Genomic DNA, 27621 nt, shown 5'->3' with positions numbered 1-27621 from the left:
TATATTAGTATACAGTGAAAAGTATATTCCTTGTGCACTATACAGACAAAGCATTTGGCTCATAGAGAAGGAGAGAGTGCAGAATGTGGTGGTACAGTCATAGCTAGGGTGTAGAGAAAGATCAACTTAATATAAGGTAGGTCCATTCAAAAGTCTGACAATCTTAATTATTGATTGTTATTTGTGGAACATTTCTGTGCATAAATTATCAGTAAAACATTCAGGAACATCTTGAGGTTGTCAAAAGTACTGAATAAAGGTAGTTTAGCTCAGTTGGCTGGATGGTTGGTTCATGACACAGAACAAGGCCAACAGTGTGGGTTCACTGTCCGTACTGGCTGAGGTTATTCATGAAGGTCTGCCTTCTCAACAAAGAACAATCCAGCACAGGAAACAGGCCCTTCGGCCCAACGAGCCCACACCGCCATCTTAACAAAGCATTTTCCTACACCTACCTTGCCCCGTGTGTATGCTAATGGTACCCCTATTGTAACCAGATTCAGGGGAGAATAGTGTAGGGTCAATTTGGTACACCAATCAGCCTAAAAGCACATCTTTGGGGTGTGGGAGGAAACCGGAGCACCCAGACGAAACCCATGCAACCACAGGGAGAATGCACAAACTCCCGCAGACACCAGCCCAAATCCATGTATCTGCACAGCTAGCAGTGATAGTCACTGAGCTGTTGTGGTGCCCATCTGCTGGTCCAGGTTTAAGCACACAACACGACGCGAAGTACTAGGCCACTCTTGAAACATCCAAGAGCAGCCCACGCACAACCCACCGTGTGCATGCCCCTCGTTAGACAACAAGGTGGACTGACATACCTGGGAATTAAGAGACAAAACATTAACATGTAGTATTACATTTCCAGTATCGTCCTGAGGCTCTGACCCTTTTTAAAACTGTCGCCTATAACCCTCCATCCCTATGTCACTCACGTGCCTAAGTAAACCTTAAACAAGTCCAGCGTGCCTGCCTCAACCACCTTACTTGGTAGCACATTCCATACCCCCACGACCCTCTGTGTGAAAAACCTCCCTATAGTATCCATATTATACTTCTCCCCCCTCACCCTTAGCTCATGACCCCTTGTGATATTTGTCTCCAATCTAGGAAAAAGGCTGCCACTGTTGACTCTGTCTATATCTTTCATTATTTTATACACCTCTATCAGATCCCCCCTTAATCTCTGTCTTTCTAAGGAGAAAAGCCCCAGTTTACCCAATCTTTCCTCATACCCCAGTCCTTCCACACCAGGCAGCATCCTGGTAAACCTCCTCTGCACTCTCTCCAGGGTCTCCACATCCTTCCGGTAGTAAGGTGACCAGAACTGGACACAGTACTCCAAATATGGCCTAACCAACATTCTGTACAACTGAAGCATTAGACGCCAGCTCTTATACTCTATACCCCTTCCTATAAAGGCTAGCATTCCATAAGCTTTCTTCGCAACCTTCTCCACCTGGGTTGCCACCTTCAGAGACTTGTGCACTTGCGCTCCCAAGTCCATCTGCATTTCTATACTCTTAATTGGTCTACCTTTTATCATGTAACTACTCCCTGCATTATTCCTTCAACCTTACTCCTCACCTGAGGTACGGCTATCCTCAGGCTAAAATCACCACCAGTCAGCACTCCCATTTGAGGCTCTGGTCATCTGAGACATGGTGACTTTACCTTGCCTTGTACAATTGCTCAGAAATTATTATAAGGTTTGACTTTGATTGAAAACAGTATTCAAAGCATTATAAATCTGAGGAATGGAACAATGTTTAATCAGACAATGATAATCAGACAATTAAAATATTTTACTAAATTCCCTTTTATTTTGTAGATCAGTGGAAGCTTCTTGTTGAATCAGAAATGAAAGTATTTTACATAAACTGTTATGTATTAATTAACAAATCTCCGAGGGCTTATTGTTATTCAGAACTGTAATAGGATCAAGGTGTTTTGTCAAATAATACCAGGGACATTGACTAATTGGCATTGAGGTATCACTGGGTTGGAGGGCACTAAGGAGAGTGTCTGGGACAGCATGGGATCCAGTCTCCAGATGCAGAATTTTGAAAAGTTCCAAGGAAGGTTCTGAGAATAATGACAAGACCCGTGATGAAGGGTCAAGGAGTGGGGTCCAAGGATTTGGGATGGAAGTCTGTGTCTTGCTGTATTCTTTGCCTGGGGACTAGGGATCTGTGATCACTGAGACAGTCCCAGGTTCTGGAAGTTTGTGGGTGAGTAACGAGAAGCTACAGAAAAGATGTTATGACATTCGCTAGACTGAGGAGGAGATTTGACAATATTCAGAGTAGTCGTTGTTATGGAGATTGCTGGGATCTGTTAACACAGTGGGAAGATGCGGAAGTTTCAGACTAGTTTGGAGGTGAGAGTTACGCCACCCGTTTTCATCGATACCTTGTGTCCACAACCTTGTTACGTCCTCAGAGCTCCCTCAACACCCCCCATTCCCACCGCCCCCACCTCCGCAATCCGATTTGACATTATTAGTTGTTCTTGTCTTTACATATCTGCCTTAAAACATTGAGTAATAAATGATCAGCTTCAAGCACCTCAAGACCAGGGTACAATATCATGGTGTTGAATTACACCCTTTGAGTATTTCTCCCTCTGGGAGGGTGGGATTGATGGATTAGTGCCGTGTTGGTTAGATTCATTTCCTGAGGATATTTACTGTCAAACACATTTACTTCCAGATTCTCTGGATGGTGATAGTGCATTGACTCTGTCAGCTAAGCTCAGATATTTCTTAACACAGGCAGGTATCCTGATTTATCAGGGAGTCTCCTCTGGTACAGAAACTACAATAGGATATCCAACAAAACATTGAAACAAGAGCAGACCTGTGCCTTGTTTCATCCGTTTAAGGAGCTACTGTGTAACTATTTCCTGCTAACCCCAATGACAGGTCTAATTCGGACTCCAAAACTATTCAGGCTGATCCTGAGAATCCTTTAAGATTGGTTCAGCTGAACTCTGACAAGACGCTGTGACAGAACACAGACACATCCTAGCAATCCGGAATACTATCAGATACTGACTCTGCATTGGGTTAACCCGAATGTTCCCAACACTCAGAAACCTCCTCACTCCAACAAGTGAACAGTTTTCCTCACAAGGTCTCGGTGTTATATTTTCACAGTCTATTTCACCTGTCATTCTGAACAGTATATTTCAGATTCTCACATTCAGAGCTCAGGCACGGGAGCACTGCCGAGCTGAATGGGCTGATGGTGAAATTTGGACACAAGCTGCCCACAATTTGTCAATGAAGTTTCATTTATGGAAGAATCTGTGACCGGCACTCCCATCAGGCAAAACTCTTGTGTTTGGTCCCTGATGGGGGCCATCTGGGCAAACCTAACTTCCACTTTAAAATGAGTAAAGCCACAGGAGGTCCATGAGGAGGACCTACAGAATTCTGAAGGGATTTGATAGGGTGGATACTGAGAGATAGATTCCGCAACCCGCGGAAACAAAAATGAAGGGGCACAGTCTCAGGATAAGGGGCCGATCATTTAGGACTGAGATGAGAAGAAATTTCTTCACTCAAAGAGTTCTGAATCTTTGTAATTCTCAATCCCAGAGGTTGCAGTGCTTCATCTGAGAACTTTTTAGGCTGGGATAGATAGATTTATAGTTTCTCAGGGAACTAAGGAGTATGGAGAGGAGGGGGTAATGGATTTCAAAACCTAAGATTATCCGTGATCATCCTGAATGGCAGAGCAGTTTCAACAGGCCACCTGGTCTAGTCCTGCTCCTATTTCTTGTGTTCCTGTATCAATTACATTTAAAATGTTTGTAAAATACTTGCTATGACGTTATTTACAGATTAAGTCATGGAGAAAGACTGAGAGAAAGAACATTTCGGACAGAGTGAATTAATTCCTGTCTAATTTGTTTGTATTTTCAGAGTGGAAGCGAATTTGTGAATGTGAAGGTAAGACCTTTATTATTGTAAAACACAATAAGAAAGAATAAATCAATACAAAACCTGATAAACTGTTTCAAAAAACTGACAGCTTAAAAAATAAGCCAGACCAGGCCCAACAATCTTCAGCTTCTTCATCAATTACCTTCCCAACATCATAAGATCAGAAGTAGGGATGTTTGCCAATCTTTCACAATGTTCAGCACCATTCATGACTCCCCAGATACTGAAGCAGTCCATGTTCAAATGCGACAAGATCTGGGCTTGGGCTGGTAAATGGCAAGTAAGTGCCACACAAATGCCAGGCAATGATCACCGCCAATAAAAGACACTCTAACCACTGCCCCTTGACATTCAATGGTGTAACCATCACTGAATCCCCCACTGTCAACATCCTTGGGGTTACCATTGACAGAAACTGAACTGGACTCACCACATAAACACAATGGCTACAACAGCAGGTCAGAGGCTCGGAATACTGCGGTGAATCACTCACCTCCTGCATATCCACCATCTACAAGGCACAACTCAGGAGTGTGATGGAACACTCCCCACTTGCCAGGATGGCCAGCTCCAACAACACTCAAATAGTTTGACATCATCCAGGACAAAGCAGCCTGCTTGATTGGCACCACATCTACTAACATTCAATCCCTCTACCACCAACGCTCAGTAACATCGGTGTGTACTATCTACAAGATGCATTGCAGCAATTCACCAAAGATCTTTAGACAGCACCTTCCAAACCCACGACCACTTCCATCTAGAAGGACAAGGGCAGTAGATAAATGGGAACACCACCACATGCAAGTTCCCCTCTAAGCCACTTACCATCCTGACTTGGAAATATGTCGTGGGTCAAAATCCTGGAATTCCCTCCCTAACGGCAACCCACAGAACATGGACTGCAGCAATTCAAAAAGGCAGCTCACACCACCTTCTCAAGGCAACTAGAGATGGACAATGAAACCAAAAGAGAAGATGCTGGAAAATCTCAGCAGGTCTGGCAGCATCCATACTCCTTACATATGCTTCCTGACCTGCTGAGATTTTCCAGCATTTTCTCTTTTGGTTTTCAGATTCCAGCATCCACAGTAATTTGCTTTTATATACAGATGGTCAATAAATGCTGGCCAGCCAGCGATGCCCATGACCCACAAATCAATAAAAAAAGCTGGAAAATTGTCTTCAGTAAAGATCTAACATAAAGGCCACAGTTTCAGTGTGACCAAACAAGTGAAATTCATTTTGTATTGAATTTCAGAGCTTTTAATTGTTGTTTTGAGATCCGATTCCACATTTTAGTTTGTTTGAATTCTCTCCCATATGAAATTGAAAAAGAATTAGTTACAATGGGAGAGCAGTGGGACAGACATTAACTTGTTCTGAATGATGCAGCTTCCATGTCCAATGTTGTAATTTAAAGGAAACAGGGTGGATGCTGAAAGGATGTTTACCCTTGTGGGAGAGACTGGAACTCGGTGACACAGTTTAAAAATAGGGGGTTTCCCATTTCAACCGGAATGAGGAGTTATTTTCTCTCCAGAGAGCAGGAGAGACAAGATCATTGAATATTTTTAAGGCAATGTTAGATTCTTCACTAGAACCAAAGAACCATAGAAAATTTACAGCTCAGAAACAGACCTTTTTGGCCCTTCTTGTCTGTGCCGAACCATTTTTTTGCCAAGTTCCACTGACCTGCACTTGGACCATATCCCTCCACACCCCTCTCATCCATGTACCTGTCCAAGTTTTTCTTAAGTGTTAAAAGTAACCCCGCATTTACTTTATCCGGCAGCTCATTCCACACTCCCACCACTCTCTGTGTGAAGAAGCCCCCACTAATATTCCCTTTGAACGTTTCTCCTTTCACCCTTAATCTATGTCCTCTGGTTTTTAGCTCCCCCAGCCTCAGTGGAAAAAGCCTGTTTGCATTCAGTCTGTCTATACCCATCAAAATCTTATACACCTCAATCAAATCTCCCCTCATTCTTCTATGCTCTAGGGAATAAAGTCCTAACCCATTTAATCTCTCTCTGTAACTCAGCAAAGCAAAACTAACAAAGATTATCGGGAATGGGTGGGCAGGAATGTGGAGCTGAGACCATAATCAGATCAGCAATGATCTTATTGAATAGCAGAGCAAGTTTGAGGGGCTGAATGGCCTCCTGTTCCTAATCCGTATGTTTGTATGTTCAGAACACCATTCCATTACATTTACCAACATTTTGAAGCATATTGTGATTCTTTGCTTTTCTCTGTATTTATCTGTTTTTTATTTTATAGAACATAAGAAATAGGAGCAGGAGTAGGCCATCTATGCACTTGAGCCTGCTCCGCCATTCAACAAGATCATGGCTGATCTGAAGTGGATCAGTTCCACTTTCCCGCTTTCTCCCCATAACCCTTAATTCTCTTGTCTATCAGAAACTTATCTACCCGTGACTTAAATATATTTAGCGAAATCGCCTCCATCACTTCAACGGGCAGAGAATTCCAGAGACTCACCACCCTTTGAGTGAAGAAGTTCCTCCTCAACTCCGATCGAAACTGCACCCCCCACCCCGCTTATTTTGAGGCTGTGCCCTCTAGTTCTGCTATCCTTTCTAAGTGGGAAGAATCTCTCTACCTCTACCCTATCCATCCCCTTGATTATCTTATATGTCTCTATAAGATCCCCCCTCAGCCTTCTAAACTCCAACGAGTACAGACCCAGTCTATTCAATCTCTCCTCATAAGCTAACCCCGTCATCTCCGGTATCAGCCCAGTGAACCTTCTCTGCACTCCCTCCAAGGCCAATATATCCTTCCACAAGTGCAGCGACCAAAACTGCACACAGTACTCCAGTTGTGGCCTCACCAGTACCCCAGTTGTGGCCTCACCAGTACCCCGTACAGTTGCAGCAAGACCTCTCTACTTTTATATTCTATTCCCCTCGCTATAAAGGCCAACATTCCATTCGCCTTCTTGATCACCTGCTGTACCTGCAGACTGGGTTTTTGCGATTCATGCACAAGGACCCCCAGGTCCCTCTGCACCGTAGCATGCTGCAGCTTTTCACCATTTAAATAGTAATCCCTCCTCCTATTATTTCTACCAAAGTGGATAACCTCACATTTGCTAACATTATACTCCATCTGCCAGGTCCTCGCCCACTTGCTCAGCCTATCCAGATCTCTCTGCAGACTTTCCGCGCTTCCACGCAATTTGCTTTTCCACTCATCTTCGTGCCATCAGCAAATTTCGTTCCCCTACACTCAGCCCCCTCCTCCAGATCATCTATGTAAATGGTAAACAGTTGAGGCCCCAGCACCAAACCCTGCAGCACTCCACTAGTCACCAACTGCCAACCAGAATAGCACCCATTGATTCCAACTGTCTGCTTCCTATTAGACAGCCAATCCTCTATCCACGCTAACACCTTACCCCCAACTCCCTGCACCCTAACCTTTTGCAGCAACTTTTGTGAGGCACCTCAACAAACGCCTTTTGGAAATCTAAAAACACCACATCCACCAGTTCCCCTCTGTCTACTGCACTAGTCACATCCTCATAGAAATCCAATAAATTCGTTAAACATGACTTCCCCTTCACGAATCCGTGCTGCGTCTGCTTGATCAAACCGTTCTTTTCTAGGTGCCTCGCTATTTCTTCTTTGATGACGGATTCTAGCATTTTTCCAACTACGGACGTTAAACTAACTGGCCTATAATTCCCTGCCTTTTGTCTGCTACCTTTTTTTAAACAGCAGCGTAACATTAGCCATTTTCCAATCTTCTGGCACTTCCCCGGAGTCCAGTGAATAGTTACTAAGGCGTCCATATCACCTCTGCCATTTCTTTCAGAACCCTGGGATGCATTCCATCCGGTCCCGGGGACTTGTCTACCTTCAGTCCCATTCGTCTATCAAGCACTACCTCTCTAGTGACAGTAATCGCATTAAGGACCGTATCTCCTACCATCCTTTAATATCCGGCAAGCTATTTGTGTCCTCCTCCGTGAAGACCGACACAAAAAAACTTATTTAAAGCCTCAGCCATTTCCTCATCACCCACCGCTAAATCCCCCCCTCTCATCCTCCAAGGGTCCAACATTCACTCTAGCCAGTCTCCTCCTCTTTATATATTTGTAAAAACTTTCACTGTCTTTTTTTATATTTAGAGCTAGTTTAGCTTCATATACTATCTTTCCTTTCTTTATCGCTTTCTGAGTCAATCTTTGTTGTTTTTTAAATCTTTCCCAATCTTCTAATTGCCCACTATTTTTAGCCGCTCTGTACGCATTGGCTTTGAATTTAATACTCTCCTTTATTTCCTTCGATAACCACGGCTGGTTATCCCTTCTCCTCCAGTCCTTCTTTACCATCTGAATATATTTCTGCTGAGAACCGAAAAAGATCTCCTTAAAAATCCTCCCCTGTTCCACAGCCGTCCTACCAACCAATCTGCGCCCCCAATCTACATTCACCAATTCCGCTCTCATCCTATCATATTCCCCTCTGTTCAAACAGAGGACACAGGTTCAGGACCCTACTTTCTCATCCTCCATCTGCATCAGAAATTCAACCATACTATGATCACTCGTCCCAAGAGGATCCCTCACAAGAAGATCCCCAATTCTACCTGCCTCGTTACACAGTACCAGATCTAACACAGCTCACTCCCTCGTAGGTTCCGTGACAAACTGTTCAAGGAAATTATCCCCACAGCGTTCTAAGGACTCTTCCTTAAGCCCACTGCATCCAACTTGGGTCATCCAATCAATATGGAGATTAAAATCCCCCTAAATTATAGCCGCTCTGTTTCTGCACGCATCAATTATTTGTTTGTTTATAGCCCGCTCCACCTCAAAGTTGTTATTTGGGGGCCTATAGACCACACCCATCAGTGTCTTCCTCCCCTTACTATCCCTTATCTCCACCCACAACGATTCCACGTTTTGCTCTTTGGAGCCGATATCTTCTCTTACTACCGCCCTGATATTATCCTTTATTAACAGAGCTACCCCACCTCCTTTATCCTCCTGTCTATCCTTCCTAAACACCTGATACCCCTGGATATTCAGTTCCCAGTCCCTGTCACCCTGCAACCACGTTTCCGTAATGGCCACTAGCTCATATCCATTTGTGCTGATTTGCACCATCAGCTCATTGACTTTGTTCTGAATGCTTCGTGCATTCAGGTAAAGTGTCTTTATACCAGCCTTTATCTGAACCTTATTTATAGAAACGTTACTAACCTCTCTCTCATGCCCCCTACTCCTTTAATTAGCGGAACATCCTCAACATTTACCTGCTCCCGTACCCTCCCCTTTAGATTTTGTAATTCCCCCCCCCCCCCCTACAACCCCCCCACCGCCCTGCCACCTCCCCCAATTAGTTTAAAGCCCTCCCTGCAGTCCTAGTTATACGATTTGCCAAGGCTCTGGTCCCAGCATGATTCGGACGAAGACCATCCCATCTGAACAAGTCCCATCTGCCCCAATACTGGTGCCAAAGCCCCATAAATTCAAACCCATTCCTCCCAAACCAATCCTTGAGCCACAAATTCATCTCCTTAATCCTATTTACCCTGCGCCAATTTGTGCGTGGTTCAGGTAGTAATCCACAGATAACCACCTTGTCGGTTCTGCTTTTTAATTTGGTTCCCAGATTATCATACTCCCTCTGCAGATCCTTAGTTCCTATTTTGCCTATGTCATTGGCACCCACATGAACCATGACGACCGGATTCTCACCCTCCCACTCCAGGTTCTTCTGCAGCCCAGCTGAGACACCCTGGACCCGAGCACCAGGCAGACAACACACCCTTCGGTATTCTTTATCATTGTCACAAAGGACTGTGTCTATGCTCCTAACTACACTATCCCCAATTACCACTAATTCCTCTTTACTTCTTCTGCTTTGACCTCTGTCTGCACCACTGTACCGTGGGCAGTTTGCTCGTCCACCTTGCAGTCCTCGTTCTTGTCCACACTGGGAGCAAGAATCTCAAACCTGTTGTGCAGATTCAGGGGCTGAGGCTTTTGGGTCCCCCCCCTCCTTCCTCCCCTCAGCAACCCCCCTCCCTCCCTTCAGCAACCCCCTCTTGTTCCTGACTCTCAGAGTTTCAGTTTAGAGGGTGAGACTTTCTCTTGAAACACATTATCCAGGTTACACTCCCCCTCCCTGATGAGCCTCAGTGTCTGAAGCTCAGAGTTCAGCTTGTCTACTTTGAGCTGGAGCTCTTCAAGCAACCAGCACTTACTGCAGACATGGTCACTGGGAAGGACCTTGGGGTCCACCAGCTCCTACATCATACAGAAACAGCACATCACATTTCCCTCCATCTCAGTCACCGAGTGTATTCTAAACCCAAAGAATTTAAACTTACCTTGCCCTTTTCGCCCAAGCCCTGTGAGCCAAAGCCCTTACAGCTCACTCTGCTCCCTTCTCACTCCACTGACCTGTAACTACCCTGCCCTCTGAAGTAGGCGAGCAAACCGCTCTGTTACATAAAACTGCTTAACAAAAAAGTTTCAAAGCAATGGAACTGGACGGATTACCCAGCATCGACTGGGCACCGGAACCAGAAATGATAACACTGTCAACCCTGCAAAGTCCTCACAAACATCTGGGATTAGTGTGAAAATTGCGAGAGCTGTCTCACAGACTGGTCAAGCAACAGTCATACTCATGGAACCATACGTTACTGACAATGTCCCAGACACTGGGGAGGCAGTGGTGTAGTGACATTATCACAGGACTGGTAATCCAGAAACCCAGGGGGATCTGGGTTCAAACCATGGCAGAGAGTGATATTTAAATTCAAACAAAAAATCTGGAATTAAAAGTCAAATGATGACCATGAAATCATTGTCGATTCTTGGAAAAACCCATTTGGTTCACTACTGTCCTGAAGGGAAACAGATCTGCCGTCCTTACCCGCTCTGGCCTACATGTGACTCCAGAGCCATAGCAATGTAGTTGACTCTTAACTGCCTCTCCAAAATGGCCAAGCAAGCCACTCAGTTCAAGGGCAGTTAAGGATGGGCCACAAATGCTGTCCCAGCCAGTGACGTCCTCTTCCCATAAATTAATTTAAAATACAATCACCATCCCTGGATATGTCCTGTTCCACTGGCAGGACAGACCCAGCAAAGGTAACACATTCAGGAGGAATTTGCACTGACAATCCTCAACATTGACTCTGAGCCCCATGTAGTCTCATAGCATCAGGTCACACACAGGAAAGAAAATCTCTTGTGCAAGGAAACTTGTGCTCCAAATGTACCACCCCAGCCCACCCCTCTCAGCTGGTGAATCAGTACTCCCCCATGTTGAACACCACTTAGGGTAGCACTGAAAGTGGCAAGGGGCAAAATGTACTCTGGGTGGGCTCTTCAATGTCCATCACCAAGTGGCTCTGTGGTACCACCACAGTCCAGGCTAGCCTGGTCCTAAGGGGCATAGCTGCTAGACTGGGACAGGTGGTGAGGGAACCAACAAAAGGGAAAAACTTATTAACCTCACCCTCATCAACCTGCCTGTCGCAGCTCCAGGCATACCTGAAAGTGAGGTGTCATCCTGGTGAAACTGCAACACAGGATGACTTGCATATTAAACATCATAAAAACATAAGAAATAGGAGCAGGAGTAGGCCATCTGGCCCTTCGAGCCTGCCCCGCCATTCAATAAGATCATGGCTGATCTGAAGTGGCTCAGTTCCACATTCCCGCCCTCTCCCCATAACCCTTAATCCCCTTGCCTATCAAAAACCTATCAACCCGCGTCTTAAAAATTCCAGAGATTCACCACCCTTTGAGTGAAGAAGTTCCTCCTCAACTCCGTTCTAAACTGTCCGCTCCTTATCTTGAGGCTGTGTCCTCTAGTCCTGCTGTCCTTTCTGAGCGGGAAGAATCTCTCTACCTTTACCCTATCCATCCCCTTCATTATCTTATACGTCTCTATAAGATCCCCCCTCATCCTTCTAAACTCCAACGAGTACAAACCCAGTCGATTCAACCTCTCTTCATAGTTCAACCCCCTCAACTCCGGTATCAGCCTAAGTGAACCTCCTCTGCACTCCTTCCAAGGCCAAAATATCCTTGCGCAAGTGCGGCGACCAAAACTGCACACAGTACTCCAGCTGTGGCCTCACCAGTGCCCTGTACAGTTGCAGCAAGACCTCCCTGCTTTTATATTCTATCCCCCTCCAGTTTAATTGGAATCCAATCTGCAAACACTCACTCCCTCCACCACCAACAAACAAATTTCAGCCAAGTTTACCATCTACAAGATGCACTGCAGAAACTCAGCAAGGTTCCATAGGCAACACCTTGCAAACTTCCAAAAATGAGAGGTCTCTCTTTTAAAATCGAGATAAGGAGATTATTTTTCTGAGAGTCAGTCGTCTATTATTTTTTCCAGAATGCATTGGAGGCTGGGTCATTGAATTTATTCTAAGCTGAATTTGATAGATTTCTGATTGACAAGGGAGTCATTATGGGGGTGGGGGTGCAGACATGAAAATAGAGTTGAGACCACAATCAGATCAGTGAGAATGTTGTTGAATGATGGAGGAGGCTCGAAGGGCTGAATGGCCTACTCCTGCTCCGAGGTCCTATACCAACTTATGTTACTTTATAGCCCTGTGTACCCATCCACAGAGTGTACAATATGTACTGAATTGATGAGACAGATAATAACAACGGCATGTGTGGAGTTGCTAACACAAAACACACATTCACAAATCTTCTTTTGAAAAAATATTATTGTTTTCATAACAGTATATAAAGGCTTCAGACAGGCCAGTAAAGAATCAAACACAACAGCTTCAGCACCTCTTAAATTCTGCAAATGAACACAATCACTGAAAGAATAATTTATTGTAACCACTTAAGGATGTCAATCAAGAAAAGTCAACCTTTTTGTCCAGGTGGGAAAACAGAACCCCACTGAGATAATCCTTTTGAGAGTCTGGGCTCTCAACCACTTGGACTGTAGAAACCATAATATTTTTTGAAAAGACGATTAGTGAATAGGTGTTTTATTTCTGAGCAGTTCCACTAATGTCATTGCTACTGTATGGCTCATTGATTCTGTACATAGTCTACACTGGGTTAATGGGCATTGAAGGGCCATTGAGTTCACATGGGTGGATGGGAGGAGTGAGTTGGCACTGAGATGGAATGGAGTGAGGGGTGAATGGTGGGTGCATGGAAGGATCATGGGGGCACAGCTAAGACTCTTTTACTTTATCTGTCCCCAAATCCTGACTGTAACAGGGGCCGTGGACCATAAGTAATGGAGAGACTGGCCCAACTCAACAAAAATTAGGGAGGGCTATGAGATGCCTGACTCCACAATGGATCTGGCAAGATGCAACTCGCAACCTTATCTTGTATCAGCAAAGAATTGGGGGGCCTGGGGGTTGGGCGGGGGGATGCTGTGAATGGGGCAGGAATCCCAGCATCAAATCAATGTTTTAGTTTCTTCTCAGTTCCCCTGTTGCTCTGTGTCTAGTAACTTTACCAATCTCTTAATTTATTCTGTGCATCTTTACCCAGTGATTGGGCTTTCTACAAAGTCTGCAGTTTGATCCTCAGGTGGGACATTTCCTTCTGCCAGTGAACTCATGTGGACATTCACAGCTCTTATCTTTCTGTCTGGTTTGCAACCTTTTGTAAATGTTTCACTGCTGCCTTTCCCGTAATTTAACTGAATACCAGCTGTTTGGATAGTCAGCGTCTTCATATCTCTGCTCCTGTTTCCATGTACTCTGGCAATATCTACAGTCTCTGATATTCTGAACTTGTTCTTTCTAATCAGATCTTTTTATACATCAGGCTGTGTAGAATCGCAAATGAGCTGATCTCCCAACTTTCATCGCTTTCTCTGAATTTACATTTTCTGGCCACGTTTCTCAGTCTCATTCAGAAATTATCAACAGGTTCACCTCAAGATTTGAAATTCACATTGGTGAATCCATTGGTTTGACTTTGGCTGAAGATGAGTGCTGAATTGTTTTTAAGGTGAAAAGTTCTTAGCTGTGTCCCCATGCTCCTTCCATGCACCCATCATTTCCCCCCATCACTCCATTCCATCTCATGGAACATAGAACATAGAACACTACAGCACAAACAGGCCCTTCGGCCCACGAGTTGCGCCGATCACATCAACACCTACCAATCCATAGACCTATCTATAACCCCCAATCCCATTAAACCCCATATACTCATCCAGAAGTCTTTTAAAAGACCCCAGCGAGTTCGCCTCCACCACCCTCCAGGCGCTCCGGTTTCCTCCCACACCCCAAAGATGCGCTCTTAGGCTGATTGGTTTTACCAAATTGGCACTATTCTCCCCTGAATCTGGCTAAGTTAGAGGTTCCATTCGTAGACACGCAGGGTAGAATAGGTGTAGGGTGATGCAGCAGCGCGGGCTCGTTGGGCCGAAGGGCCTGTTTCCCGTGCTGGGTTGTTCTTTGTTCTTTGTACCACTGACGGCACCCGATTCCATTCACTCACCACCCTCTGAGTGAAAAACTTAACCCTAACATCACTTCTGTACTTTCCTCCCCGCACCTTAAATCTGTGTCCTCTCGTAGTGACCATTTCAGCCCTGGGAAATAGCCTCTGAGAATCCACCCTATCTATTTCTCTCAACATTTTATAAACTTCTATCAGGTCGCCTCTCAACCTTCGTCTCTCCAGGGAAAAGAGTCCCAGCTCCCTCAACCTAACTTCGTTAGGGATGCCTCCCAGTCCAGGCAACATCCTTGTAAATCTCCTCCGTACCCTTTCAATAGCTTCTACGTCTTTCCTATAGTGAGGCGACCAGAACTGTGCACAGTCTTCCAAATGAGGCCTGACTAGGGTCTTATAAAGTTGCAGCATTACCTCCCGACTCCTAAACTCAATCCCTCGATTAATGAAGGCCAGTGCACCATACGCCTTCTCAATGCCAAGTCACTCCTCCCATCCACCCATGCGAACTCAATGGCCCTTCAATGCCCATTAACCCAGTGTAGACTATGTACAGAATCAATGAGCCATACAGTAGCAATGACAGACGGGGAACTCCTCACTCATCTTCCAGTTGCTGGGAAGATGAATCCTTTCTGTCCTGCCCATAAAGGATGTAGCTGACCCTTTCCTCTTCACTATAGTGTCTTTTTGAAACTTACTGCATGTCAATCTGCACAAAACAAAATTTCACAAAGGTCTCCAACAACATCATCAGCCTCCCATTTCATCCTGATCTGAAGCTGTGAGCTCATTGCTGTGGCAGTAATCATTTCATTTTCCTGCACTTCAGTCAGTTTGTTCTCTCTGCTATGAATTCAAGTTGATTTTTCTCAGTCTAATTCAACATTCATTTTGTTTATACTGATTGAGTTTTACTCACACACTCTGGCTGCCATCTTATGGTTCACAGAATCTGAAAGAATTACACTTTGTCTCAGCTCCAATATTTGAGTTTAAAAGTGTATTTCTCCTGATCTCTGTGTGTGTCACTGTCACTTTGGTGCACTGACTGTCAGACAGTAGTGAGTGACGTGGTATTCTGGATAAGCATGTTTACCGAGGTGTTAAAATATAAGAACATAAGAAATAGAAGCAGGAGTAGGCCGTCTAGCCCCTCGAGCCTGCCCCGCCATTCAGTAAGATCATGGCTGTTCTGATAGTGGGTTCAGTTCCACTTACCCGCCTGCTCCCCATAACCCTTAAATCCCTTATTGGATAAAAATCTATCTATCTGTGACTTAAGTACATTTAACGAGGTAGCCTCTACTGCTTCATTGGGCAGAGAATTCCAAAGATTCACTACCCTCTGAGAGAAGAAGTTCCTCCTCAACTCTGTTCTAAATTAACTCCCCTGTATTTTGAGGCTATGTCCCCTAGGTCTTGTTTCCATTGTAAGTGGAAATAACCTCATTGCTTCTACCCTGTCTAGCCCCTTCATTATCTTGTATGTCTCTATAAGATCTCCCCTGAACCTTCTAAACTCCAAAGAGTACAAGCCCAGACTACTCAATCTCTCCACATAAGCTAACACCCTCATCTCCGGAATCAACCTGGTGAACCTTCTCTTTACTCTCTGCAAAGCTAATATATCCTTTCTTAAATAAGGGGACCAAAATTATACACAATACTCAAAGTGCGGCCTCACCAGTACCCTGTACAGTTGCAGCATGATCTCCCTGCTTTTATATTCTATCCCCCTCGAGATAAAGGCCAACATTCCATTCGCCTTCTTGATCACCTGCTGCACCTGCAAACTGAGTTTTTGTGATTCATGCACAAGGACCCCCAGGTCCCTCTGCACAGTAGCATGTTGTAATTTTTCACTATTTAAATAATAGTCCATTTTACTATTATTCCTTCCAAAGTGGATAACCTCACACTTACCAACATTATACTCCATCTGCCAGATCCTTGCCCACTCACTTAGCCTATCCAAATCTCTCTGCAGACTTTGTGTCTTCCACGCAATTTGCTTTCCCACTCATCTTTGTATCATTTGCAAACTTTGTTACCCTACACTCGGTCCCCTCCTCCAGATTGTCTATGTATATGGTAAATAGTTGAGGCCCCAGCACTGATCCCTGCGGAATGCCACTAGTCACTGCCAACCAGAAAAGCACCTATTTATTCCAACTCTCTGCTTTCTGGTAGATAGCCGATCCTCAATCCACGCTAACACTTTACCCCCAACTCCGTGTACCTTTATCTTATGCAGCAACCTTTTGTGAGGCACCTTATCGAATGCCTTCTGGAAATCTAACTACACCACGTTCACCGGTTTCCCTCAGTCAACTGCACTCGTTATATCCTCAAAAAATTCCAGTAAGTTACTCAAACATGACTTTCCCTTCATGAATCCATGCTGCGTCTGCTTGATTGAACCATTTTTTTCCAGGTGTCCTGCTATTTCTGCCTTAATGATAGATTCCAGCATTTCCCCAACTACAGATGTTAAGCTAACCCGCCTGTAGTTACCTGCCTTTTGTCTACCTCCTTTTTTAAACAGTGGCGTTACATTCGCTGTTTTCCAATCAGCTGGCACCTCCCCAGAGTCCAGTGAATTTTGATAAATTACAACTCATGCATTTGCTATTACTTCTGCCATTTCTTTTAATACCCTGGGATGCATTCCATCCAGACCAGGGGACTCGTCTACCTTTAGTCCCATTAGCCTACCGAGCACTACCTCTTTAGTAATAGTGATCGATTTAAGGTCCTCACCTCCCTACAGTCCCATGACCATCAATTATTGGTATGTTATTTGTGTCCTCCACTGTGAAGACCGATACAAAAACTTGTTTAAGGCCTCGGCCATTTCCTCGTTTCCCATTATTAAATCTCGTCTTCTAAGGGACCAACATTTACTTTAGCCGCTCTTTTCCGTTTTATATATTTGTAAAAGCTTTTACTATCAGTTTTTATATTTTGTGCTAGTTTCCTTTCATAATCTATCTTTCCTTTCTTTATTGATTAGTAGTTCTTTGTTGTTTTTTAAAGCTTTCCCAATCTTCTAGTTCCTCACTAATTTTGGCCACTCTGTATGCATTGGTTTTTAATTTGATACTTTCCTTTATTTCCTTAATTATCCATGGCTGGTTATCCCTTTTCATACATTCCTTCTTTTTCACTGGAATATATTTTTGCTGGCTACTGAGAAAAATCTCCTTAAAAATCCACCACTGTTCCTCAACTGTCCCACCAATTAGTCTGTGTTCCCAGTCTACATTAGCCAACTCCGCCCTCATCCTATTGTAATCCCCCTTGTTCAAGCAGAGGACACTGGTTTGGGACGCTACTTTCTCACTCTCCATCTGTATTAGAAATATTGTGATCACTCATTCCAAGAGGATCCCTCACAAGGAGATCATTAATTTTAGCTGTCTCATTACACAGGACCAGATCCAAGATAGCTTGCTCCCTCGTAAGTTCTGTAACATACTGTTCGAGGAAACTATTGTGACAGCATTCTAAGAACTCTTCCTCAAGTCCACCGCATCTGACTTGAGTTGACCAATCAATGTGGAGGTTAAAATCCCCCATGATTGTTGCTGTTCCATTTTTACATGCATCTGTTATTTGTTTGTTTATTGCCCGCCCCACCTTGAAGTTATTATTTGGGGGTTATATACTACGTCCACCAGTGACTTTTTCCCCTTACTATTCCTTATCTCCACCCACACTGATTCCACATTTTGCTCCTTAGAGCTTATATCGTCTCTCACTGCTGCCCTGATGTTATCCTTAATTAACAGAGCTAGCCCACCTCCTTTTCCTTCCTGTCTGTCCTTCCGAATTGTCTGATACCCCTGGATATTTAATTCCCAGTCCTGGTCACCCTGCAACCATGTTTCGTAATGGCCACTGATTTGTGCTGTCAACTCATTCACTTTGTTTCGAATGCTACGTACATTCAGGTAAAGTGTCTTTATGTTAGTCTTTCTTACCTGGACCCGATTTGTTAGTGCATTCCTTTGTTTGCGCGCTCTGTCCCTTCCTGTCACAGACTGGTTATTCTTCCCCAGACCATCTCCCTGCACTGTGTTGACACCTCCCTTCTCATGCCTGTCACCTTTTTGACTCTGCCTGAGGTTAGATTCCTGCCACCTTCTATACTCTCTGTTCTATTACGTGCTCTGGAAACTTTACTGACCTCTCCTGAGCCCTCGGCTCCTTTAACTAGTTGAAAGTCCTCATCATTAACCTGCATTCCTACCCTCTCCTTTACCTTTGATTTTCTAATTCTCCAAACAACTGAACTCTCCCCCCACCACTATTTAGTTTAAAGCCCTATCTACAGCCCTAGTTATACGATTCGCCAGGACTCTGGTCCCAGCACGATTCAGATGAAGACCATCCCATCGGAACAGGTCCCCTCTTCCCCAATACTGGTGCCAATGTCCCATGAATTCAAACCCATTCCTCCCACACCAATCTTTGAGCCACGTATTTACCTCCTTAATCTTATTGACCTTGTGCCAATTCGCTTGTGGCTCAGGTAGTAATCCAGAGATTGTTACCTTTTTGGTTCTGCTTTTTAATTTTGCTCCTTGCTTTTCATATTCCCTCAGTAGAACCTCTGTTCCTGTTCTACCTGTGTCGTTGGTACCTATGTGGACCACAACTGGATTTTTGCCCTCCCACTCCAAGTTCCTCTGCAGCCCAGATGAGATAACCTGAACCCAAGCTCCAGGCAGGCAACACAACCTTCGGGATTCTCGATCTTGGTCACAGAGAACAGTGTCAATGCCCTGAACTATACTATCCCCAATTACGACTACATTTCTTTTTTCTCCCCCGACTTGAACGGCTCCCTGTACCACGATGCTGTGGTCAGTTTGCTCATCCTCCCTGCAGTCCCCGTTCCTGTCCACACAGACAGCAAGAATCTCAAACCTGTTGGACAGTTTCAGGGACTGAGGTTCCTGGAACTCTACCTCCTGGATCCCTCTACCTGCCTCATTCGCAGTCACACCCTCTTGTCCCTGACCACTGGCTGAATTCAAGTTAGTTAATCTAAGGGGTGTGACTGCTTCCTGAAACACAGCGTCCAGGTAACTCTCCCCCTCCCTGATGTGTCGCAGTGTCCGAAGCTCAGAATCCTGCTCATCAAACCTGAGCCGGAGTTCCTCACGCAACCAATACTTACTGCAGACATGCTCACTGGGAACCACAATGGGGTCCACCAGCTCCCACATCACGCAGGAACAGCACATCACCTGACCCTCCATCCTTATTTTATTTACTTAGTTTTTAAGTTTAACTAAGAACTAAACCTACCCTGCCTCACCTGTTTCTGCCTAAGCCCATTGAACCAAAGCCCTTCAGCCCTCACTCTGCTATCTGCTCACTCCACTGTCCGGTAACGATGCTGCCCGCTGGATAGTTCGGTCTGCTTTTTAAACCTCCCGCGTGCTTAAAAAAAGTTTTAAAATCTTTCCCAGGTCACCCCGCGGCCGGCCTACTTCCGCTTTTCACTTAAACCAGCGGCAAAAGAAACCCCGCAATAAAGTAAGGAAAAAAGTCAATCCCTTCCCCTTTTTACTCCAGCCACACATCGCTCCTCTCTGCCTTGCTCCAATCGAACAATGAGAATCAAAATCATTTTGGAATAAAGTAACAATATAACAACAACCTGACAGTCTTTCACATGAAGAAGGGGACAGAATCTTTCCAGTATCTCCTTCATCCTCTCTCTCCCTTCAGCCGGTTTTCAGTTTCTGATGTTTATCACTGAACCTCATTTAGAGAAAGGCAGAAGTGTCTTTAATCTGAAATCTGTCATAAACGGTCGCAGTTTTCTTTATATAAACACCGTGAATGCAATGAAAGCAAAGTGTTTTGAGAAATTCAAAACTGAATTTCGACCGAATATCTTCAAAGCTTCACGACTGAAGCTTATCTTTTATAAAAACAAACTCTCTGGTACATTTCACAACAGCAAAACTAAATTCAACCTCTGAAAAACAACAAATTTTAAATTAGCAGCATTAAAGGAAATGAAACAAAGAGTTAATGACTTATAGCTGTGCAGAGCAGGGTGTATACTGCCAACACACAGAGAATTTTCTGGAGACAGACTTTCATTCTGTGGACAGAAACTTTCCATCCATTCTCTCACACACACACACACACACACTGAAAACAAAATCTAATTGCCTTTCGTATGAGCTTCTCCCAGATAGTTGAGATGAGCTGTGAGTTTCGGGTCATCCATTCTGTTTACCTTCATGTTTTTCCCACTTTGCAGTAAAGTCCAGCTGGTTATTCTGACACTAGATCCAGTCCTTTCTGTGATTTTTGTGTCTAACAATAGTTGGATTGGATTGTGGTGGGTCAGTAATGTAAGAGACTGGGTGTGGGTGAAAACAGTAAAATGTTTCACTGTCCAACAGCTCACTAACAGATGTCCCTCACAGGTGGAAAATCCCTTTTCCAGGTCTGCTGGGACTCTGCTCACATCGGTTCCCGGTCACAAGTGACTGTTTGTTTCCTGCAGAAGGACTTCACTGAAACTGATGTCAGTGGCTGCAGATTCCAGATAAAAGTCCTTGTCGGGGTCCACAGCTCCCAGAGCTGGGCCAGTCTGCAAATCCATTTTCAGTTTAATGAAAGCCTTTTCACATTTGTCGTCTCAGTCCCAATACTCCCTGTTCCACTAGAGAGGCTACTGCCTTTTCCAGCTCTTTCTCCATGATCTTAAGGAAAGTCGGTTGGTTTTGAGGCTGGGACACGGGGCGGGATGATTTTCCCCAAAATCTAAGCTCCCAACAGGCAGGAATACGGGAGATTTTCCCATCTGTTTTTTGGGCGAGTTTAGTTGAATGAATTTTCACAGAGTCAAGGGATTTCCGTTGGTGGGGCGAGTGCACATGCACTGATTTCTCAGTCTGCCGGGAGATTGGTTGACAAGCGCATCCCCCCCTCACCTCCCCCGGTCGCCTGATGGTCAGACCCGGTATCTGTTGGCCTCCCGATGACCGGACCCGGCCTCTGATCGCCGATCCGGCCCCCCGATGGCCGCCATCTCACTAAAACCCATGTCCACTTTGTCTGGAGGGGGTCCCACCCTAAAACCTAAGGGTTTGGATATCGCTCCAGCCCCTGTATCAGCTGTAAATCTTCCCAATATAATGGATCCTCCTGTAGATCAGAGGAGAGGGTGAATCTACTCCCGTGTTGGACACTCCTGTCTCTACTACCTTTCTCTCCCTCCACTATAATATCTACACATTGTCTATCACACTCATCATACCTGAGTGGACAAGGATACTCAGGCTGGGTACAGTCCCTTCCTGCTGAATTTCCCGGGACACCCTCTCCCTGGGCCACATGGACCTGACCCTGGGGAGTGTTTTCGTGCTGACACCATTTCATTCATCTGTGGGATTTCTGGAAACTCGGGGTGTTTGTCTCGGGTGTCTCTTGACTCCGAGTCCCCTGACTCTGGCCCTTCATTGGTTTCCTCCACTCTCGGACAAACTGTCCACTTCCCCCACAATTGAAACAGGTCGGGATGATCTGCTTTTCCCCGGGTTTAAAGCGCTTCCCCTCTCGCTGCCCCCTCGGTGGGGCCCCGTCATCAGTGACTGGAGTTTCCCTCCGCTGTACAAGGGGAGCCACAGGTTTTGGTGGATCAGGGGCTTCTAACAGGGGCTGCCGGACTGTCCGGTTTCTAACTCACTATCCCTCAAACTGAGGAACACTCACTTCTCCAACCAGCCCCGGGGACACGGCACAGACTAAACCACCATTGACTTGACTCTCTCGCTCTTTAATCCGTCTCTTGTATTCAGCACGGTCCAAGTGTGGCTGCTTGTTTCTGTAACAACCTGATGTTGCCTTCACTCCGTCTCTCTGTCTCTCTCTCCATGTCTCTGTCTCTGTCTCTCTCTCTCTCTCTGTCTCTCTCTCTCTCTGTCTCTCTCTCTGTCTCTCTCTGTCTCTCTGTCTCTCTCTGTGTTTCATGTCCCTGTTCTCCCAGTCCAGCTTTCTCTCTCTTGCAGCCATTGGACAGGATGGCAGGTCCCTCCGGGTCGCATCAGGACACAGGAGGGGAGGCACCTTCAGGGGTCACATTCGTGTCACCAGCAGACGAGCCCCCCTCTCTCTGCCTGTCGCTCTGTCTCTCTCTCTGTTTCTCTTCCATCGTTTTTACAGATCCCTCATTCAGTTCTCCTGGGGTCTGGCCCCGCCCCCAATCTGGCCCCACCCCCACTGTCTTCCCCCCCCCCCCGAGCATTGACCCGCCCCTGGCCTTCCACGCCCCCCACTCAGGCCCTGCCCCCAGCCTGCACCCGCCCCCGAGTAGCCCCGCCCCTCGCCCTGACCCCGCCCCCCCAGCCTGTTTCCAGTTCGCTCTCTGTAACGGGGTTTCCTCAGCCTCACTGCAGGGTGTGGTGTCCGGGTAAAACCTTCCCCCCGGGCAGTGTCTTCCCCTTTCCCCTGTGCGCTGTTTAAACTCTTCCCCGGGGGATGAATTTCTAATTCTGGATCATTGCTGATTTTCCCAATCACTAACCGGCTGTGAAAGTTACAGTGAGTCTGACTAACATTTTATCCGTGTCCATCTGTTCCCAGCTCCAGTCACCTTCGACCCTAATACAGCCAGTCCTTACCTTCTCCTGTCTGAGGACCTGAGCACCATGAGATACACCGGGGAACGGCAGCAACTCCCCGACAATCCGGAGAGATTTGATTCCTGTCCCTGTGTCCTGGGATCAGAGGGATTCACATCAGGAAAACATTCCTGGGAGGTGGAGGTGGGAAACAAGACTGAGTGGGATGTGGGTGTGGCCAAGGAATCCATCAATAGGAAAGGGGGAATCACCCTGGATCCAGATAACGGATTCTGGGCAATGAAACTGAGAAAGGGGAATAAATACTGGGCTTGTGAGAAATCACGGAAACGTTTAGATCTGAGTGTGAATCCGAGAAAGATTCGAGTCTGTCTGGATTATGAGGGAGGGAAGGTGTCCTTTTATAACTCGGATAACAAGTCCCATATCTACACTTTCACTGGTACATTCACTGAGAAACTCTATCCTTATTTCTATTCAGGTCTCACTGATGGGGGTAAAAACACAGAACCCCTGAAAATCTGTCCCCGGACAGTAACAATCCAGGAGGATGAGGGTTTTATCCCTTCATCCAAATAAAGACAGTTTCATGTCGGTGGGGGTGGGGTTTGTCCCTCTGTGGAAGAGGGGTTGGGGTCCTTCACAGATCCTGCCCCCCTCCCATTATCACACACTGTCAGCGGGGGCCGTCCATTCCTCGGGAGGGTGAGACGGACCCCTCCGTCCGGCCTGTACCTCCTGGGGATGTGCGAGGACCCCTGCCTGAGGGAGGGCCGGAGGATCCACTCGATATAATCCAGTCACTCGTCACCAAGTCGGACACACTGGAGGCTGGGACGGGCAAGGTCGATGAGGCTGAGCCCACCCGGACATGGGCTGATATCCCCCAGGACCTGCTCGACCTGATCGAGGAATCGATTAAAAAGACCCCACAGACTGGGTCACTGGGTGGGGGAGGGGAAGGCCCCACACACTGGGTCACTGGGTGGGGGAGGAAAAGACCCCACACACTGGGTCACTGGGTGGGGGAGGGGAAGGCCCCACACACTGGGTCACTCGGTTGGGGGGGTTGGGGTGGTGGGGTAGGGGGAAAGCCCCCTTTCTCCATCTCTGATTTTAAACCTGGGGTTGCTTGTTCTGGGGTTAGAGCTTTTCCCTCAGTCACTGTGTGACCCGGTGCCTGAGGTGGAGCGGAGCCCAGAACCACTGTCACTCTCTGACCCAGAACCTCCAGAGCAGCCCAGGGAGGGGCTCTCTGCCCTCGATCCTGGGGGTGGGATGGTGACAGAGGCTGGTATGACTGGGGTGAGGGCTGGTGGTCACTGATAGTGAGAAGACTGAGGAGGACTGGGACTTAGTGGAGGGCACCGAGGAGGATTTAGAGTCCATCGTCAGTGGGGGACTCCCCCTCATCTCCCTCAGGGAATTCTGGGAATTCCTAGCTGACAGCTCGTGGCAAAGTCCAGCTGACCCTCAACCAATGGTTGGAGCTGACGTCTCGCAGAAGGTTCACATCTTCTGTCGGGAGTCTGTGAGGGGTTCAATGCGGGGACAGGAGACCAGGATCGAGGGGTGGGAGCAGGAGGTGCTCGACCTGGAGTTCACTCTGAGTTGAGGACTGAGGGGGAATAGTACCCATACTAATAATTATAGAAGTGAATAGTAGCCATATTAATAACTGTGTCAAGTGAAAGGTTAAACCACAAAAAAGCCTGCACACAGTTTAACAGCAGAGACATGCATATCAGGATAGTAAGCTGCTATTGCCAGGCAAAGGCCGAGTGTCTGAGTTACAGACCTTTCATATAAACAGAAGGGGAGGAAGATGCCTTTGTCTGGGAGAGGCCATTGAAGCAGATATTTGGAATGGGAGGATTGATTTGTGTTCTCACATTCAGACACAGCTGGAGTGTCCAAAGATAGTTGGAACAATAACCTACAATCAAAACTCAACTCTGATTGGATATTACAATTAAGCAAGCGGAATGTGATTGTGATTTGTTTCAATATCTGTATCTTATGAATGATGTAACCTTAATCTATAACTGTGAGTGGATAGAGATAACTCCTGTACATTGATTGGTATATGTTAATTACTTGTAATCAAATTTGAAACTCTAACTGCTTGTGTATTTCTAAATTCTGAACTCTGTGTCGCCTTTATCGTCTCAAGAGGGTCCAATTGCTATAGTCGTCAATAAATCATTTTGAACCATTCTGTGACTTTGTCTGGCTATTTAAGGGGAATGGTGATTATAAGTACATTAACGAGCAAAGCATCCTAGAAGCCCCACAACAAGGATCCGGCCCCGTGGAAGGTGTATGGAGAGAAGAACGGCGCTCTGAGAGAGCAGCAGATTATCGAGTTCTGTGGTGTGTTTGTGAGATCACAGATCCGGTTCCTTCAGAACCTGGACCTTGTCTCCCCATCTTCGACTCACTGGAAAAAAGGCAGCGACTCCGTAAGCAGCTCCTGGGGCTGCTTCATGATGACGGATCCCTGGTCTTGAATCGGAGAGTATCAGCGTTGAGGCCCCAGCCTACTCCCGAGCTCTCTTCTCTCTGGATCTGTCCAGTGATGATGCTGACAGAGGTTTGTGGGAGGATCTGTTGAGGGTCAGTGCAGAGGGTACCCCTTAGCCTGACTGAGCCGACCAGTGTCCCTGACCAGCTCTCGAGGGGCAAGTCCCCGGGGCTGGACAAGCTGACCATAGAGCAGGTTCTGGGATGTCCTGGGGGGTGGGCGGGGAGATTACACACGGGTCCTGAGGGAAAATCTTGTGACCGGAGAAATGTTCCTCTCCATTATTGTCCTCCTGCCCAAGAGGGGTGATCTCCTCCTGTTTATGAAGTGGTGCCCAGTCTCCCTCCTCAGCACGGACTACAGGATCTTTGGCAGGACCATGTCTGCTCACCTTGGCACTGTGCTGGCCCACAGGATCCACCCTGACCAATCCCACCTGGATCAGGAGAAAGAGTTTGATGGTGTGACCAGCCTGACATTTTGGGTACCTGCCCTGCATATATTGGTTAGAAAGTTCAAACAAGTGATTGACACAAGGTAAACTAAACATAGAGGAAGAGCAGGAAAGATGGTGAAGATGGAAAAAGTCCAGGGGAGATGGAGAAGATGGTAGAAGATCAGGAGAGATGGTGAAGGTGGAGGAATACCAGGTGAGAGGGAGAAGATTGCAGAATACCAGGTAAGATGGAGAAGATGGGAAAAGGTCAGAAGAGATGGAGAAGATGGTAGAATATCAGGGGAGATGGAGAAGGTGGAGAAAAACCAGGGAAGACTGAGAAGATGCGAAAGACTGGGTGAGATGGAGAAGGTGGAGAAAGTCCAAGGGAGGTGGAGAAGGTGGAGAAAGAGCTGGAGAGATGGAGAAAATGGAGAAAGACTAGGGGAGATGGAGAAAGAGCAGGGGAGATGGAAAAGGACCAGGGGAGATGGAGAAGGTGGAGAAAGACTAGGGGAGATGGAGAAAAGGGAGAAAGACCAGGGGAGATGGAGAAAGACTAGGGGAGATGGAGAAAAGGGAGAAAGAGCAGGCGAGATGGAGAAGGTACAGAAAGACCAGTGAAAATGGAGAAGCTGGAGAAAGAGCAGGAGAGATGGAGAAAGACCAGGGGAGATGGAGAAAAGGGAGAAAGAGCAGGGGAAATGGAGAAAGAGCAGGGGAGATGGAGAAAAGAGAGAAAGAGCAGGGGGGATGGAGAAAGAGCAGGGGAGATGGAGAAAAGGGAGAAAGAGCAGGGGAGATGGAGAAAGACCAGGGGAGATGGAGAAAAGGGAGAAAGAGCAGGGGAGATGGAAAAAGACCAGGGGAGATGGAGAAAAGGGAGAAAGAGCAGGGGAGATGGAGAAGGACCAGGGGAGATGGAGAAGGTGGAGAAAGACTAGGGGAGATGGAGAAAAGGGAGAAAGAGCAGGGGAGATGGAAAAAGACCAAGGGAGATAGAACATAGAACATAGAACACTACAGCACAAACAGGCCCTTCGGCCCACGAGTTGCGCCGATCACATCAACACTGACCAATCTATAGACCTATCTATAACCCCCAATCTCATTAAACCCCATATACTCATCCAGAAGTCTTTTAAAAGACCCCAGCGAGTTCGCCTCCACCACCACTGACGGCAGCCGATTCCATTCACTCACCACCCTCTGAGTGAAAAACTTACCCCTAACATCACTTCTGTACTTTCCTCGCCGCACCTTAAATCTGTGTCCTCTCGTAGCGACCATTTCAACCCGGGGAAATAGCCTCTGAGAATCCACCCTATCTATTCCTCTCAACATTTTATAAACTTCTATCAGGTCGCCTCTCAACCTTCGTCTCTCCAGGGAAAAGAGTCCCAGCTCCCTCAACCTAACTTCATAAGGCATGCCTCCCAGTCCAGGCAACATCCTTGTAAATCTCCTCTGTACCCTCTCAATAGCTTCTACGTCTTTTCTATAGTGAGGCGACCAGAACTGCGCACAGTGCTCCAAATGAGGCCTGACGAGGGTCTTATAAAGTTGCAGCATTACCTCCCGATTCCTAAACTCAATCCCTCGATTAATGAAGGCCAGTACACCATA

General features: G+C 46.3%; 1 protein-coding gene across 1 annotated transcript in view; it reads left to right on the top strand.

Moving 5' to 3' along the window:
* The window catches only part of LOC145337237 (butyrophilin subfamily 3 member A1-like), a 360163-nt gene extending 336549 nt beyond the window's left edge, over positions 1 to 23614 (top strand). Inside the window, exons 9-11 of the mRNA XM_080182029.1 lie at positions 3935 to 3961; positions 20205 to 20381; positions 23037 to 23614. Coding sequence (XP_080038155.1) covers positions 3935 to 3961; positions 20205 to 20381; positions 23037 to 23614 — 782 coding nt within the window. The remainder of the gene's footprint in view (positions 1 to 3934; positions 3962 to 20204; positions 20382 to 23036) is intronic.
* Positions 23615 to 27621: the final 4007 nt, after the last annotated feature.

This window comes from Carcharhinus amblyrhynchos, unplaced genomic scaffold (assembly GCF_965287045.1).
Source record: "Carcharhinus amblyrhynchos unplaced genomic scaffold, sCarAmb.v2.hapA scaffold_45, whole genome shotgun sequence".
NCBI classification, from domain to species: Eukaryota; Metazoa; Chordata; class Chondrichthyes; order Carcharhiniformes; family Carcharhinidae; genus Carcharhinus; species Carcharhinus amblyrhynchos.
Note: the sequence above shows the minus strand (reverse complement) of the source record. Positions and strands in the feature narration are given on the sequence as shown.